We start from the raw sequence: 17336 nt of genomic DNA, 5'->3' as shown, positions 1-17336 counted from the left end.
TAATGAACCATTGCAGAGGTTTATTGAGATCATTAACAGAGTGGAATTCAGCACCTGCCACAGCAGCCAGCCATGGGGTGCCCAAGAGGTTGGCTCCCATTGCCACTTGAAATATGCAAACAGGTAGCTGGAAACCATCTGTGCTTAACAAATTCTAACGCCTTGAACAAATAAGCTTATCCCTCTGAAAACAAAATGGTGCTTGTAATGACCCATGTTCAATATGTTTTATTGGCCAGTTAATCATTGTGATTGAATACTTGCCTAAGGCGGTAAGAAATCAAATAAGTAAATCCTAAAACAGAAAGAAAGGAATCATTTTCATTCCTGAATTCAGAAAACCAAATGAACAGGCCACAGGCTGGAGGTGGTGGGAAGCAGGCCCAGTGGATACCTTTAGACACACGTCCTGTTAGGGATGCTCAGGTCTTACTCCTCTGTGTATGGGGCTGTGGGTCTCGGGCTCCAGTGGCATTCCTGGGCAGGGGCTAGGCTGCTGAGTATGCCTTGGGGTACTGCAGGGCAGTGCTGTGCCACCATCTAACGTGGCTGAAGGCTGGTAGGGTGGGTTGGCCTGAGGATGGCCGTGCCTGGCAGAGGAGTGGACTCCAGTGGTCGAGCTTGGGCTATGCTGCCTATCTCTGGAGACAGATTAAGTGGTGGCAAGAGCCTTCCTAAGTTCCTCACTCCTCCTGCGGTCAATGTCTTCCATTTCCCGGAGTTTCTGCAAAGGGCATCAGGGAAAGTGGGTATATCAGGGCTAGGAACCTGAGGAACCGTCACAGCAGTGAGCTAGAGCTTGACCCCTGAACCCTGCCACAGCTGGCCCTGTATTTCCATTCACACTTGCTCTGGGCCCTTCCCCTCCCCGCTTCCCCGGTTGTTTCTCCTACCTGGGATATTTCAGCAAGGATGATTCCTCGGTACTGTTTGCCCTGTCCCAGGGCCTCCATGTCAGTCAGGAATTCTTTCCTCTCCTGGATTTCCTTCACCACTGGACAGAGGAGAGGGCTGTCAGGCTCCCGTGACAGATGCCGGCAGCAGGTTGCCTCTCTTGAGGAGAAGAAGTGGTTCTATTGTCAAATAGTGTTTCTAGGCCGGGCACGGTGACCCGTGCCTGTAATCCCAGCACTTTAGGAGGCCGAGGCGGGTGGATCACGAGGTCAGGAGTTTGAGATCAGCCTGACCAACATGATGACCCCTTGTCTACTAAAAATACAAAAATTAGCCAGGCGTGGTGGCGCACACCTGTAATCCCAGCTACTCAGCTGGCTGAGGCAGGAGGATCGCTTGAACCTGGGAGGTGGAGGCTGCAGTGAGCCCCGATCATGCCACTGCACTCTAGCCTGGACAATAAGAGCGAGACTGTCTCAAAATAAATATATTAAATAAATAAATAGCGTTTCTCACTTGTTGACCCCCAGGGATCCCCTGACTGCTGCATCCAATTCTGGGCCCCCTCCTCACATTACCCCCACCCCCAGCATGACTGGTCCATCGGAGCCTTACACTCTTCAAATCGGTCTTGCTCAGGGGCTGGAGCCTCCTGTCGTGCAGGAGGGGCCTTTCTTTTCCGTTCCTCTGGGTCCTTCCCCATGGCAAAGATATTTTGGAGTCTTTGTTTCTCCTTCTCCAGATCTCCTGTAGGGCCAAAAAGAAATGGCCTAGTTAGGCCGTGAAGGGTGCCCTCATTCATGGTCTGTGTTCCCAAGTGCACGCGCTTGCTGCAGGGTGCCTGGTCATGCAGACAGGGCTTCTGTACACCTGGCTCCTACCCTGGGTTCTCCTGAGCAATACTGTACTGTCAAGAGAGGCAGAAAGAGGTTGAAAGAACCAAGAAGGCCGGGCGCGGTGGCTCAAGCCTGTAATCCCAGCACTTTGGGAGGCCGAGACGGGCGGATCACGAGGTCAGGAGATCGAGACCATCCTGGCTAACACAGTGAAACCCCGTCTCTACTAAAAATACAAAAAATTAGCCGGGCGTGGTGGCGGGCGCCTGTAGTCCCAGCTACTCAGGAGGCTGAGGCAGGAGAATGGCGCAAACCCGGGAGGCGGAGCTTGCAGTGAGCTGAGATCTGGCCACTGCACTCCAGCCTGGGCAACAGAGCGAGACTCCGTCTCAAAAAAAAAAAAAAAAAAAAAAAGAACCAAGAAAAGACTCTGGGTATGTTCTGTAATTCCAACACTTTAGGAGGCTGAGGTGGCAGGATCACTTAAGACCGGGAGTTCAAGACCAGCCTAATGGATGTAGTGAAACCCCCATCTCTTTTTTTTCTTTTTCTTTTCTTTTTTCTTTCTTTCTTTTTTTTTTTTTTTTTTTTTTGGAGACAAGGTCTGACTCTGCTGCCCAGATTGGAGTGCAGTGACATAATTTCGACTCACTGCAACCTCCCGGGCTCAAGCCATCTTCCCATCTCAGCCTTCCGAGTAGCTGGGACTACAGGTGGACATCATCGTGCCCAGCTAATTTTTTTTTTTTTTTTTTTTTTTTTTTAGTAGAGATGGAGTTTTGCCACGTTGCCCAGGCAGGTCGCAAACACGTGAGCTCAAGCAATCTGCCAGCCTTGGCCTCCCAAAGTGCTGGAATTACAGGCATGAGCCATCACGCCGGGCCAATATCCCATCTCTTAAAAAAAAAAAAAAAAAAGAAAGAGTCCGGGCACGGTGGCTCACACCTGTAGTCCAAGCATTTGGGAGGCCAAGGTGGGCGGATCACCTGAGGCCAGGAGTTCAAGACCAGCCTGGCCAACATGGTGAAACCCCATCTCTACTAAAAATATAAAAATTAACTGGACATGGTGGTGGACACCTGTAATCCCAGCTACTCAGGAGGCTGACATGAGACTTGCTTGAACCCAGGAGGTGGAGGTTGCAGTGAGCCAAGATAGCACCACTGCACTCCAACCTGGGCACAGAGTGAGACTCTATCTCCAAAAAAAAAAAGAAGTTTTGTCAAAACCCACACACTGCTTTGGTGCAGAGCAAGGCTAAGAAAGCTCAGGAACCTGGGGCCTTGGCGATGCCTGTAGTGGCAACCTATGTGTAGGGGCTGCAGGGAGAGGTTGGGCTGTGGCCTTGAGCCCTGATAGCCCCTAAAATCAGGAATTGGTAGATTCCAGCTAATCGTGAGTTCTGGAAAAATAAAAAAAGAGGACCATCTGACTGGTTTCCTCTGCGCCCTGAATACCCCTAAGCTAACATGTGCTGAGGCTCAAGAGCATCGGTACAAAGTGCATGGGGATGTGATTAGTTACCTTCCCACTGCTTGCGTCCCTCTCCCCTGTCCTCCCCCAGGGAGATGGGGAAAGGCCGAGACCCTCACTTACTGGTGGCTTGAGGCTTGAACTGCTCCCGACTGTAGGCCTCATTGGCTTGGCACATGTTGGCAGGCCGGAGGTGGGGACGGGCTGCGAGGATGGGAGGCAGGTAGATAGGCGAGGCTATTTGCTTGGAAGGTAAGACCCTCTGACTGGATGTTGGGCTGCACTGTAGGGGCAAAGCATCTCCTCCTGGGGAATGAAGAGTGGGGGTGGGAGGACCCACATGGCTTTTTTTTTTTTTTTTTTTTGAGTCTGAGTCTTGCTCTGTCACTCAGGCTGGAGTGCAATAGCGCAATCTCAGCTTACTGCAACCTTCGCCTCCTAGGTTCAAGCGATTCTCCTGCTTCAGTCTCCCAAGTAACTGGAATTACAGGCATGTGCCACCATGCTCAGCTAATTTTTGTATTTTTAGTAGAGACGGGCCATGTTGGCCAGGCTGGTCTTGAACTCCTGACCTCAAGTGATCCACCCATGTCAGCTTTCCAAAGTGCTAGGAATATAGGCATGAGCTATTACACCCGGCCACTTTTTAAAAATAAAAGTTGGCTGGGCACGGTGACTTACGCCTGTAATCCCAGCACTTTGGGAGGCCGAGATGGGTGATCACCTGAGGTCAGGAGTTTGAGACCACCCTGGCTAACACGGTGAAACCCCGTCTCTACTAAAAATACAAAAAATTAGCCAGGCGTGGTGGCAGGCACCAGTAGTCCCAGCTACTCAGGAGGCTGAGGTGGGAGAATCACTTGAACCCAGGAGGCAGAGGTTGCGGTGAGCCAAGATTGCATCATTGTACTCCAGCCTGGGTGACTGAGCAAGATTGTCTCAAAAAAAAAAAAACCCAAAAAATAAAAATTAGCTGGACGTGGTGATGCATGCCTGTAATCCTAGATACTAGGAAGGCTGAGGCAGGAGAATCGCTTGAACCCAGGAGGCAGAAGTTGCAGTGAGCCGAGATTGAGCCACTGCACTCCAGCCTGGGCAACAGAGGGAGACTCTGTCTCAAAAAACAAAACAAAACAAGTCAAACAGTACAAGGAATCTTGTCTTCTTCCTTCCAATCCCACCGCTCTATAATGAATGAGTGATGATGGTAACAGTTTGGTGGTCTCTTTCCTTTTTGATGGTTATACAAACATGTTCAGAGACATATGTGTATATATTTTATATGTGCATATAAGATTCTTTCAAACACTGGATCATACTGTAATATATTAAAATAACAGACTTTTCACTTCACATTTTTTCATAGACATCTGTTCAGATCACTCCATTTATATGTAACTTATTTTTTATAGCTATATACTAGTATCCTTAGAATGGATACATTATTCAGCACACCTCCTAGTTTCAGAAATTCAGGTTATTTCTAGGTTTGTTTTTTACTACTTCAAACAATGCTGCAATAAACATTCTTGTACATCAAATCTTTGTACTGGTGCTTTAATTTCTATGGATGGGTTTCTAAAGCTTTCTGTATGCTCCATGGATAAGGAGGGACAGTTCGGACGATAGGTACCTATCCTTCCTGTGGTCCATCCCCCTGCTTGGCCATCCCTGGGGCTTCTCCCCCAGGCCATCCAAATATGTCACCTGTCTGGTCGGTTGACCCCACCTCTCAACTACCATAAAGCCCAGCTTAGAGCAGGTCCCATCCATTGTTTTTTTTTTTTGAGACAGAGTCTCCCTCTGTTGCCCAGGCTGGAGTGCAGTGGCGTGATCTTGGTTCTCTGCAACCTACATCTCCTGGGTACAAGCATTCTTGTGCCTCAGTCTCCTGAGTAGCTGGGATTATGGTGTGTGCCACCATGCCTGGCTAATTTTTTTTTGTTTTTTTGAGACAAAGAGTTTTGTTCTTGTCACCCAGGCTGGAGTGCGATGGCATGATCTTGGCTCATTGCAACCTCCGTCTCCCAGGTTCAATCTATTCTCCTGCTTCAGCTTCCCAAGTAGCTGGGACTACAGGCCCGGGTCACCACACCTGGCTAATTTTTATATTTTTAGTAGGGATGGAGTTTCACCATGTTGGCCAGGGTGGTCTTGAACTCCTTACTTTGGGTGATCTGCCCGCCTCAGCCTCCCAAAGTGCTGGGGTTACAGGCATGAGCCACCACACCTGGCCCATCCACTGTTTTGATCTGTGCCTGTCTACCTTTTCTGCTCATCCAGCCTCTACAAGATCAATTCCCCAGGAGCAAGGGGTCAGGAATACTAATTTTTTTGGTCACACACCCAAAAATGTTGTTGTAGAGAGAGGTTTTGCTGTGTTGCCCCGGCTGGCCTTGAACTCCAGGGCTCATGTGATCCTCCTGCCTCAGCTTCCTGACTATCTGGGACTACAGGTACAGCCCAGTATGTATGTGTTTTGCCCAGGCTGGTCTTGAACTCCTGGGCTTGAGCAATCCTTCTGTCTTAGCCTCCCAAAGTGATAGGATTATAGGTATGAGCCACCACACCTAACCTGTTTTTATTTTTTTTATTTTTTATTTTTGAGATGGAGTCTTGCTCTGTCGCCCAGGCTGGAGTGCAGTGGTGTGGTCTCAGCTCACTGCAGCCTCTGCCTCCCAGGTTCAAGTGATTCTCCTGCCTCAGCGTCTTGGGTAGCTGGTATTACAGGCACCTGCCATCATGCCCAGATAATTTTTGTATTTTTGTAGAGACAGCATTTTACCATGTTGGCCAGGCTGGTCTTGACCTCAGGTGATCTGCCTGTCTTGGCCTCCCAAAGTGTTGGGATTACAGGTGTGAGCTCCCACACCCAGCCTGACCTGTTTTTATTTTATTTTATTTTATATTTTATTTTATTTTATTTTATTTTAATTTAATTTAATTTAATTTAATTTTGAGAGCAGGTTCCCCTCAGTCGCCCGGCTGGAGTGCAGTGGTGCAATCACAGCTCATTGCAGCCTTGACCTCCCAGGGTCAAGTGATCCTCCCACCTCAACCTCCTGAGTAGCTGGGACTACAGGTGTGCACCACCACACCTGGTTAATTTTTAAAAATTTTGGGGGCTGGGTGTGGTGGCTGACACCTGGAATCCCAGCACTTTGGGGGGCCGAGGCGGGCAGATCACGAGGTCAGGAGTTTGAGACCAGCCTGGCCAACATGGTGAAACCCCGTCTCTACTAAAAATACAAAAATTAAGCCAGGTGTGGTGGCGCATGCCTGTAATCCCAGCTACTCAGGAGGCTGAGGCAGGAGAATTGCTTGAACCCAGGAGGCGGAGGTTGTAGTCAGCCGAGATCATGCCGCTGCACTCCAGCCTGGGTGACAGAGTGAGATTCCATCTTAAAAAAAAATTTTTTTTGTGGAGATAAGGTCTTGCGGTGTTGCCCAGGCTGGTCTTGAACTCCTGGGCTCAAGCCATCCTCCCACCTCGGCTTCCCAAAGTGTTGGAATTACCGGCATGAGCCACTTGCCCAGCTGTTTTTTTTTTTTTTTTTATATGAGGTCCTCTCTCCCTTAACATGAAGAAGCATTAAGAATGTGGCCCCAGGCCAGGCACGGTGGCTCACACCTGTAATCCCAGCACTTTGGGAGGCCAAGGTGGGCGGATCACAAGGTCAGGAGATCGAGGCCATCCTGGTTAACACGGTGAAACCCCGTCTGTACTAAAAAATACAAAAAATTAGCCGGGCGTGGTGGCAGGCACCTGTAGTCCCAGCTACACGGGAGGCTGAGGCAGGAGAACGGCGTGAACCCGGGAGGTGGAGCTTGCAGTGAGCCGAGATCGCGCCACTACACTGCAGCCTGGGCAACAGGGCAAGACTCAGTCTCAAAAAAAAAAAAAAAAAAAAAAAGAACGTGGCCCCAGATCCCCTCTGGCCAGGAAGACTCTGTGGATTGCCCCTTACTTTTCATGATGTCCATGATGTGGCGCTGCTGGATGTTCGTCAGTTTGGATTCCTTCATCATCACTGCACGACAAAGCATTCTGTGAGGCCTCCTGGGCCGCAGGCAGATAAATGACTGACTACAGCTTGTGCTAACCCCAGTGAAGGAAAATGTGTGAGGGTGCATAACAGCTGATCCTACTGTGGTGGTAAGGAGGAGAGATCTTCCTCGGGAAAGTTGAAAGTGTGATCTAAAGGATGCATAGGAGTTAACTACTCTAAAAACTTTAGTTCTTTGACTTTTGGCAAGCTGTAGCACCTTGAACCTCCCCCTCCTCTCCCCGCCTAAGGCATATGCAGTAGAACTTTGAAGCTTTCTGAACCCCAGGCTCCTTATCTGTAAAGGAAAATAGCAATTGCTAAGCCACAGGTCAGGTACGGGGGAACTCAGTTACAGAGGGTAACTACCACCATTCTTCTCTCATCCTTTAACTCAGGGGTCCCCAACCTCCCGTCGATGGACTGGTACCAGTCCCTGGCCTGTTAGGAACCGGGCCGCACAGCAAGAGGTTAGCGGCGGGCTAGCAAGCCTCACCGCCTCCTTTCAGGTCAGTGGCGGCCTTAGATTCTCATAGGAGCGCGAACCCTATTGTGAACTGCGCACGCGAGGGATCTAGGTTGTACGCTTTTCTTATGAGAATCTAACTAATATCTGATGATCTGAGGTGAACAGTTTCATCCCGAAACCATTCCCCACACCCCCGTCAGTGGAAAAATTTCCTTCCACGAAACCGGTCCCTGGTGCCAAAAAGGCTGGGGATCGCTGCTTTAACGCACTGACCTCTGAGCAGCTCGCAGGTCCCCGGGGTGTAAGTGGTCGTCTTGGGGCGGCGCCGGAACCCAGTTCCTTTGGTCACTACCTCCATCTGCTTCTGTGAAGCCATGGGAGGACCCTGAGGAGGGAAAGACGCAATGACGCACCCCCTGTCTCCTATTCCTAATCTCTGTTCCCCCATGCCCAACATCCCCAGAAGTCTGGAAGCGGAGATCGAGCCAGAGAATGATGCCGCCAGTTAATATTGCGACAGTGCCTAAACCTCCCACCCAGACACAGACAGGTACACACACACAGTCCTCATTCTGACCCAGCACCTGTGGCAGGGAAGTCCCCTCGGGAAGGGAGTGTTAATATAGCCATGGTCACAACCGTACCCACTGGGTGATATGCCAAAATTGAAATTTCACCCTAAGACCCACTCTGGGTGCTCCCCTCTGCACATACAAGTGGGCTCCCGGAGGCGGTGATCACTGACCACTGCTTTACAGCCGCACCAGCACCGGTGCCACGCAGAAATACTACGCGATCTGGGCTGCTGGAGCTGGCAGCTAGCGACTCTGGCTACCATAGAAACGCGCACTCACGAGTCAGCGCATGCGCACTTCCCCTCTCTGGCCTGCCTCCCGGAAGTGATTGCCTCTGGGTTACCGCGCAGGCGCAAGATAGGCGAGGCGCCGCGAGTTGTAGAGGCGCTCTTTGCGGGTCTCCGTGCGGGACCGGGACGCAGCGGGGTCCCTGAGGCGAGGGTGTCATGTCAGACAACGAGGACAAGTGAGTGCGGGAGCGGAGTGGCCTTTGCGGCACATTCGGAAGGGGCGGGTGAGGTAGGGCTTGGGTCGAAGGCAGCTGAGGAACCTGGCGTCTAGGGGCAATGTCTGAGGGGCCTGGGGTCCTGAGGGGGCCGGCGGAGCCTAGGAAGGGAAGGGCGGGGACCCAGGAGCATAGCCCGGGCTGGAGGCTGGGCACAGGAGGGCCCAGGCTCGAGGGTCCAGAGGGGATCCGTGGAAAAGGTGTCCTTCAGCAAATGTTCCAGCGAGCCGGGCTCTGTGTCATGCAGTGGGAATACTGAGGTGAAAGAAGACTCGTCCTTGCCTCTCCACGTGCTCACTTTGTAGAATAGGCGGCATAGGCCCATAAGTAAGCAAGGAAGCAGGTAACGGTGGTCGTGTGAGCTTCCCCAGTTCTCCATCTGCTTCTGTGAAGTACGTAGTTCTAGAAGTTCTTCACAGTTCTAGAAGTACGTAGTGTAGGAGTACTCCACAGGAGGGTCTTGGGCAGCTCCCCGGGTGGCATTAAATAAAAGTCTGAGACTGTTCATTGCAGTAATTTTTTTGTTTTTTCTTGAGACGGAGTTTCGTTCTGTCGCCCAGGCTGGAGTGCAGTGGCGCGATCTCGGCTTACGATCTCGGCTTACTGCAGCCTCTGCCTCCCGGGTTCAAGGGATTCTCCTGCCTCAGCCTCCCGAGTGGCTGGGATTATAGGCGTGCACCACCATACCTGGCTAATTGTATTTTTAGTAGAGACGGGTTTCACCATGTTGGCCAAACTGGTCTCGAACTCCTGACCTCAAGTGATCCACCCACCTCGGCTTCCCAAAGTGCTGGGATTACAGGCGTGAGCCACCGTGCCCGGCCTGTTTGTAGTAATCTAGGTGAAAGAGGTCAGTAGGAGTAGAGATGGTGAGAACTGGTTTTGAATTCTGGATATATTACTATTTTAAAGATAGAGCCAAAAAATTACCTGTTGGATGTGTGGGCGCAAAGAGAGCTAGTCTGAAGATAAAAATAAGAAACGCGTGGGATCGCTACCGCATTCCTAGTGAGTGTCAGTAGAGAAGAGGAGATGACCCGTGGCTGAGCATTAGGGCATTTGGACATTGAGTGCTTGGAGGAAAAGAGAAGCCGGGGAGGTGGGGGAGCACCAAGAAAGTGAGGTGTTGTTGGAGTCAAGTGAGGAGAGCAAGTGGCCTAATGTGCCAGCTGATAGATCAGGCTAAATGAGAATGAGAGTTGGCCATTGGATTTAGCAACGTGGAGATCATTAATGAGCTTGGAAAGTGGTTTTGATGGAGCTATCGGGGTGAAAGGCTTTTGGGAGTGAGATTATGACAAAATGGGAATAGAGGAATTGGGGGCAGTGAGGGTGGACAGCTCTTTCACACATTTTTGCTTCAAAGGGCACCTTGGAATTAGGGCTATGGGAGAGGGAGAAGAGAAGTAAGGTTTTTTGTTTGTTTTTGTTTTTGTTTTACATGAGGAAAAGCACATGTTGAAATGCTGATGGGGCCAGTACCTGTAATCCCAGCACTTTGGGAGGCCGAGGAGGGTGGATGACCTGAGGTCAGGAGTTCGAGATCAGCCTAGTCAACATGGGGAAACCCCATCTTTACTAAAAATACAAAAATTAGCTGGGCATGGTGGCATGTGTCTATAATCCAGCTACTCGGGAGACTGAGACAGGAGAATTGCTTGAACCTGGGAGGCGGAGGTTGCGGTGAGCCAAGATCGCGGCATTGCACTCCAGCCTGGGTGACAGAGCTAGACTTTGTCTCAAAAATAAAATAAAATAAAATAAAAATGCTGATGGGAATGATCTAGTAGAGAGGGAAACAGTGATGACGAATGAGTCCTAGCGAAATTTGGGGGCAGATGGGGAAAAATTAAAGGAGTAAAATGGAACAAAAGTCGGATTTACTTAGTATTCTTTTTTTTTTTTTTTTTGAGACGGAGTCTCACTCTGTCTCCCAGGCTGGAGTGCAGTGGCGGGATCTCAGCTCACTGCAAGCTCCGCCTCCCGGGTTCACACCATTCTCCTGCCTCAGCCTCCCGAGTAGCTGGGACTACAGGCACCCGCCACCTCGCCCGGCTTGTTTTTTGTATTTTTTAGTAGAGACGGGGTTTCACCAGATTAGCCAGGATGGTCTCGATCTCCTGACCTTCTGATCCGCCCGTCTCGGCCTCCCAAAGTGCTGGGATTACAGGCTTGAGCCACCGCACCCGGCCAGTATTCTTTTTTTTTGAGAAGGAGTCTCGCAGTGTCACCCAGGCTGCAGTGCAGTGGGGTGACCTTGGCTCACTGCAGCCTCCGCCTTTCGGGTTCAAGCAATTCTCTTGCCTCAGCCTCCTGAGTAGCTGGGATTACAGGCGCCTGCCACCACGCCCGGCTAATTTTTTTGTGTTTTTAGTAGAGATGGGATTTCTCCATGTTGGCCAGGCTGGTCTCGAACTCCTGACCTCAGGTGATGCACCCGCCTCGGCCTCCCAAAGTGCTGGGATTACAGACGTGAGTCACTGCGCCTGGCTGATTTACTTATCAAGTAAATATTTGAGTGCTTCTTACATACTGGGAGAGACACAGATCTCTGCCGTCTTTGATTTTTTTGTTTTGTTTTGTTTTTTTGGGTTTTTTTTTGAGATGGAGTTTCGCTCTTGTTGCCCAAGCTGGAGTGCAATGGCGTGATCTCAGCTCACCACAACATCTGCCTCCTGGGTTCAGGTGATTCTCCTGCCTCAGCCTCCCAAGTAACTGGGATTACAGGCGTGTGCCACCACTCCCAGCTAATTTTGTATTTTTAGTAGAAACGGGGTTTCACAATGTTGGTCAGGCTGGCCTTGAACTCTGCCCGCGTTGGTCTCCCAAAGTGCTGGAATTACAGGCTTAATCCCAGAGCCACCACGCCTGGCCTCTGATTTTTATTTTTTATTTTTCTTATTTTATTTACTTTGAGACAGGTTCTTGTTCTGTCACCCATGCTGGAGTGCAGCAGTGCAATCTTGGCTCATTGCAATCTCCACCTCCTGGGTTCAAGCAATTCTTGTGACTCAACCTCCCGAGTAGCTGGTATTACAGACATGTGCCACCATGCCTGGCTAATTTTTGTATTTTTAGTAGAGACGGGGTTTTGCCACGTTGGCCAGGCTGGTCTCGAATTCCTGGCCTCAAGTGATCCACACACTTCAGTCTCCCAGAGTACCAGGATTACCAGTGTGAGTCACCGTACCTGGCCCCTCTTTGATTCTTGTAAGTGATGCTCTAAGTAACTGATCTCTTCTTCCTGTACAGTTTTGATGGTGACGACTTTGATGATGTGGAGGAGGATGAAGGGCTAGATGACTTGGAGAATGCTGAAGAGGTTAGTATTCAGCCTCAGGCTCCCACCTCTGCAGCCCAAGCTGCCAAATAGTCTGGCAGGTGATAATTAGCTGAACGTGTCTGCCTTCTGTTTGTGGTCAAGGCCCCTGCCATAAGCATTCCCAGTTACAGTGAGCTGTGTTCCAGTCTTGCATAGCAGAACAGCCCTGCAGGGTGGACCTGAAAGCTTTTGTCCATGTGGTCCACAGCCTGTGGCTTCTGGGGCAGTTAGTTCACTGACAAGTTAAACAGTGCCTTCCTTCATTCGGCAAACATGTGTTGAATGTTTATTATGTGCCAGGTGCTTTCTGCAGGGTGGGACTAGTTAGGGAGCAAAAGGAAGAGGTAAGCAGGGCTCAGATGAGGCAGTATTTTGTAGCCTAAAGGCAATGGGAAGCTACTGACAAATTTTGAGCCAGGGCACAGTCCAGTTTACATTTTAGAAAGTGCAATCCTGCCTTGAGTAAGGAGTGAACTGGGGAAGGGCAAGAGTGGAAGGTGAGAGGCCTGTGGCTTGGATATAGGTGCTGGTAGTGCAGGTGATGAGAAGACAGATGAAAGAGTTGTTGCGGTGGGTTGGTTATGGGGCTGAGAAAGTGAGCGGTGACAAGGACGACTCTCAGGTTTCTGGCTTGAGCAACGAGGTGGATAGGTTGCTAGCCTCATGAGGAAAGTAGGGCTTTCTGTCCTGTGTGACTGATGAGGGAAAAAAATGCAGTTATGTCCTGGAGAGACATGGAGCCGTCTCTCTCTCTGCGTGGCACTTTCAGATACCTTTTCGCTTGAGTCAGATGTGTCCTTCTCCATCATTCTGGTCGCCTTCCCATCACTGTCATGCAGATTGTGCCTTCTGGATGTACTTCAGCCCTGTCTGCATTTTTCTACTCCTGGTGCCTTAGGCTGGCTTAGATCTCATTGCTTTTCAGCCACATTCCTGCAGGAATTGTGTGGCTGGTTTTCCTGCTTCAGTCTCACTCCAGACTCTGCTCTGAGTGCTCTTCTCCTTTCAGCGCCCTTTCTTACTTGCCCACGTGCTCAGTTACTACTGGCTTTCCTAAATGGCCTCTCTGCTTCTGCCACTGCCCCCTGCAGAATATTCTCAACAGAGTATCCAGAGTGATCCTTTCTTTCTGTTGTTGTTGTTTGTTTGCTTGTTTTAAATTAAGAAGTGGTGTCTTGCTACGTTGTCTAGGCTAGAGTACAATGGCTATTTGCAGGTGCGGTCATAGCGCACTACAGCCTTGAACTCTTGGGCTCAAGTGATCCTTCCAGTTCAGCCTCTCAAGTAGCTGGAACTGCAGGTTCTGCACCACCATGTCCAGCTCAGAGTCAACCTTTTTTTTTTTTTTTTTTTGAGACGGAGTCTTGCTCTGTCGCCCAAGCTGGAGTGCAGTGGTGAGATCTGGGCTCACTGCAAGCTCCGCCTTCTGGGTTCACGCCATTCTCCTGCCTCAGCCTCCTGAGTAGCTGGGACTACAGGCGCCCGCCACCACGCCTGGCTAATTTTTTTTTTTTGTATTTTTAGTAGAGACGGAGTTTCACCGTGTTAGTCAGGGTGGTCTCGATCTCCTGACCTTGTGATCCACCCACCTCAGCCTCCCAAAGTGCTGGGATTACAGGCGTGAGCCACCGTGCCCGGCCTGTTTACTTAATTCTTTATATACCACAGAATTTATCCTCCTGCCTACAATCCTCTACGCACCTTTCATTCTAATTATTGTCCACAACTAGCTGTCCAAACCTCTTTCTCCTCTGTGCCTTTGCATGTTGCCTCCTTCCTCGTTGGTTTGACAGCTGCTGCTCATCCTTCTAGGTGAGCTCAAATCTCATCCCTGGAGTTTTCCTGACTCCCAGTGTAAGGTGTCCCCACCTCCTTGGGAACTCTGTTGCACACTGCATCCCTTCATAGCACCTGCTCTGTTTACTCTTGTCTCCCCCTTTAGACCATTAATTCTTTGAGAGCAGAAATTCCTAGCTTGCTTTCTCAGTATCTGTTAACAATATCTGATTCAGGACAAATGCTTAGTAAGTAATTGTTAAATATTCCTGCCGTCACCTTGACTTTTGTAGTCACTTGACCCATTGGCTTAGCTCCCCTATCTGAAAGATGGGGAGACTATTCCTAGCTTCCTGCTTAGGGTAATTTTTTTGTGCCAGGACCTCTTTTACAGGACCAGTGTTCTGAGACCACCCCATCTCCAGGCCCTCTGCTCTCTTCTGGATGAGGCAGCCAGCTCTGGAATCTCAGTCATGGTCCTCCATTACAAGGTCTCAGGCTATGTCAGGTTAGCTGACTTTCCAAGCCTCTGAAATGAGAACTGTAATCCCTGTCTCATAAGGTTATTGTAAGGATTACATGAGTCGTTAGGAAGCAGTCATGCAGTACCCTGGTATGCAGTAAGCATTAATGGTGGCAGTAGCGGGGATTGTGATTGTTGTCATTGTCACCCTCCCTGTAATCCAAAAATGCCTCCTGAGATTTTCCCTCTTTTTTGTCTTGGTGTCCAGGAAGGCCAGGAGAATGTCGAGATCCTCCCCTCTGGGGAGCGACCGCAGGCCAACCAGAAGCGAATCACCACACCATATATGACCAAGTACGAGCGAGCCCGTGTGCTGGGCACCCGAGCGCTCCAGATTGCGTGAGTGATTGCCCCTTCACTGTCTTCTCCATCTGTCAGACCACAGTGAGCTCCTGTACCGCTGATCTTGCCCAGCCTGGCACCTGAAAACACTCTCTGCTCTCACATTCCAAAGGTGGTGCCGTCCCTGCGTACCAGGCATTGTGCTAGGCCCCTGCCCTCAGGGAGCTTGTGATCTAATAGGAGAACTAGGATATGAACATCTGAGAAGTCAAGTAATAGTATGCGAGAAAAATGATTAAAAAAAAAAACAAAACAGAACTAGATGGTTGCCTGTCACATTCGTGCAGCAAAAAAGGTGAATTCAGAGCCAATGGGTACCAGTGATTCTTTTTTTTTTTTTTTGAGATAGAGTCTCACTGAGTCGCCTAGACTGGAGTGCAATGGCACAATCTCAGCTCACTGCAACCTCTGCCTCCCAGGTTCAAGTGATTCTTGTGCCTCAGCCTCCCAGGTAGCTGGCATTAAAGGCATGTACCACCATGCCTAACTAATTGTTGTGTTTTTAGAGACAGGGTCTTGCCATGTTGCCTAGGCTAGTCTCGAACTCCTAGCTTCAAGAGATACACCTGCCTCTGCCTCCCAGAGTGTTGGGATTGCAGGTGAGAGCCACTGTGCCCGGCCATGGTGGTTCTTTGTTGTTTTATTTTCCGAGTCTAGATCTCACTCTGTTGCCCATGCTGGAGCACAGGGGCCTGATCATAGCCCATTGCAGCCTCAAACTCCTGGGCTCAAGCAAATTTTTTTTTTTTTTTTTTGAGACAGAGTCTTGCTCTGTCTCCCAGGCTGGAGTGCAGTGGCCCGATCTCGGCTCACTGCAGCCTCTGCCTCCTGGGTTCAAGTGATTCTCCTGCCTCAGCCTCCCGAGTGGCTGGGACTACAGGCGTCCACCACCACCCCCGGCTAATTTTTGTGTTTTTAGTAGAGACGGGGTTTCACCATATTGGCCAGGCTGCTCTCGAACTCCTGACCTTGTGATCTACCTGCCTCAGCCTCCCAAAGTGCTGGGATTACAGGCGTGAGCCACCGTGCCTGGCCGGTGCAATGTTCTTTTTCTCTTTTTTTTTTTTTTTTTTTTTTTTGAGATGGAGTTTTGCTCTGTCACCCAGGCTGGAGTGCAGCGGCGTAATCTCGGCTCACTGCAAACTCTGCCTCCCAGGTTCACACCATTCTCCTGCCTCAGCCTCCCGAGTAGCTGAGACTACAGGTGCCTGCCACACGCCTGGCTAATTTTTTTGTATTTTTAGTAGAGATGGGGTTTCACCGTGTTAGCCAGGATGGTCTCAATCTCCTGACCTCGTGATCCACCTGCCTCGGCCTCCCAACGTGCTGGGATTACAGGCATGAGCCACTGCGCCTGGCTGGCTCAAGCAATTTTCTTGCCTCAACCTCCCAAGTAGCTTCAAGGAGGGACTACAGGTATGTGCCGCTATGCCTGGCTTTGTATTTTTCGTAGAGATAGGGGTCTCATGATGTTGCCCAGGCCAGTCTTGAACTCAGCCTCAAGTGATTCTCCTGCCTCAGCCTCCCAAAGTGCTGGAGCTGGGATTACAAGCATGAGCAACCATGCCTGGCTTTGAGGTGGTTCTTTTTTTATTTTTTTTTTTTTTTTTTATTATTCTTTTGAGACGGGGTCTCGCGCTGTGTCACCCAGGCTGGAGTGCAGTGGCCGGATCTCGGCTCACTGCAAGCTCCGCCTCCCGGGTTCACGCCATTCTCCTGCCTCAGCCTCCCGAGTAGCTGGGACTACAGGCGCCCGCCACCTCGCCCGGCTAGTTTTTTGTATTTTTTAGTAGAGACGGGGTTTCACCGTGTTAGCCAGGATGGTCTCGATCTCCTGACCTCGTGATCCGCCCGTCTCGGCCTCCCAAAGTGCTGGGATTACAGGCTTGAGCCACCGCGCCCGGCCTGAGGTGGTTCTTGAAGTGAGGTAGACTATGGCCAGCCCAGCACAGTGGGGGGCCCTCCAGCTTGAGAGCACACTAGAGAGATGAAAGCACAGAGCAGTGGTGGGGTTTTGGGGATTTGAAAATCAGCAAACTTCCCTCCTCCTTTCTTGTGAGGAGTAGGTGAGGGAACAGAGCGGGGTGCTCTAATGGTACTGTGGGGAAGCACGAGACTGAGAATAGGAGCCCCTGCCCCAAACTCCCTATAGGCTGATGTGGGAAATGGTGGGTATCTGGAGGAGCAGGGGTAGTTCAAGAAGGGAATAGTGGAAATTAGCCTAGAAAGAAAAGCGGCTGGATGCCGTGGCTCACACCTGTAATCCCAGCACTTTGGGAAGATGAAGCAGGTGGATTGCTTGAGCCCAGAAGTTCAAAACTAGCCTGGGAAACATGGTGAAACCCCCATCTCTAGAAAAAATACAAAAAATTAGCCAAGTGGCCGGGCGCGGTGGCTCAAGCCTGTAATCCCAGCACTTTGGGAGGCCGAGGCGGGCGGATCACGAGGTCAGGAGATCGAGACCATCCTGGCTAACATGGTGAAACCCCGTCTCTACTAAAAATACAAAAAACTAGCCGGGCGTGGTGGCGGGCGCCTGTAGTCCCAGCTACTCGGAGGCTGAGGCAGGAGAATG

General features: G+C 50.4%; 2 protein-coding genes across 13 annotated transcripts in view; one reads left to right on the top strand and one right to left on the bottom strand.

Moving 5' to 3' along the window:
* Window positions 1-8623, bottom strand: C10H22orf23 (chromosome 10 C22orf23 homolog). Of its 6 annotated transcripts, none has more exons than XM_025398920.1 (7): window positions 8396-8601; window positions 7992-8103; window positions 7172-7234; window positions 3327-3509; window positions 1510-1641; window positions 894-994; window positions 1-724 (listed from the first exon to the last, which is right to left on the bottom strand). In XM_025398920.1, the coding sequence occupies exons 2-7, from the start codon at window positions 8092-8094 to the stop codon at window positions 653-655; spliced, it is 654 nt and encodes a 217-aa protein (XP_025254705.1). In that variant the 5' UTR covers window positions 8095-8103; window positions 8396-8601; the 3' UTR covers window positions 1-652. The 6 variants fall into 6 exon arrangements, with proteins under 6 accessions (XP_025254705.1, XP_025254706.1, XP_025254709.1 ...); XM_025398921.1 differs by having other exon boundaries at window positions 8296-8551; XM_025398924.1 differs by lacking the exon at window positions 7172-7234 and having other exon boundaries at window positions 8573-8623.
* POLR2F (RNA polymerase II subunit F) overlaps window positions 8617-17336 on the top strand; it is a 92236-nt gene continuing 83516 nt past the window's right edge. For 4 of the 7 annotated variants that reach the window (XR_003121454.1, XM_025398926.1, XM_025398929.1 and 1 more), the window contains exons 1-3: window positions 8645-8759; window positions 12051-12120; window positions 14628-14758. Coding sequence is in view for 6 of the 7 variants with exons in the window: in XM_025398926.1 (XP_025254711.1) it covers window positions 8740-8759; window positions 12051-12120; window positions 14628-14758 (221 nt within the window). In the remaining variant the exon portion in view is untranslated. Of the gene's footprint in view, window positions 8760-10904; window positions 10922-12050; window positions 12121-13692; window positions 13739-14627; window positions 14759-17336 lie in introns of those variants that run through there. The other 3 variants (XM_025398930.1, XM_025398925.1, XM_025398931.1) reach the window with 2 other exon arrangements.

Source organism: Theropithecus gelada, chromosome 10, assembly GCF_003255815.1.
Source record: "Theropithecus gelada isolate Dixy chromosome 10, Tgel_1.0, whole genome shotgun sequence".
Lineage (NCBI taxonomy): Eukaryota > Metazoa > Chordata > Mammalia > Primates > Cercopithecidae > Theropithecus > Theropithecus gelada.
Note: the sequence above shows the minus strand (reverse complement) of the source record. Positions and strands in the feature narration are given on the sequence as shown.

Coding starts and splice junctions, on each gene's coding strand:
- C10H22orf23 (XM_025398918.1), bottom strand. CDS start 8,175: ATGTTGGGCATGGGGGAACAGAGATTAGGAATAGGAGACAGGGGGTGC. Junction 7,235..7,991: donor GACCTGCGAGCTGCTCAGAG/GTCAGTGCGTTA, acceptor TTTGTCGTGCAG/TGATGATGAAGGAATCCAAA. Junction 1,642..3,326: donor GTTCAAGCCTCAAGCCACCA/GTAAGTGAGGGT, acceptor TTGGCCCTACAG/GAGATCTGGAGAAGGAGAAA.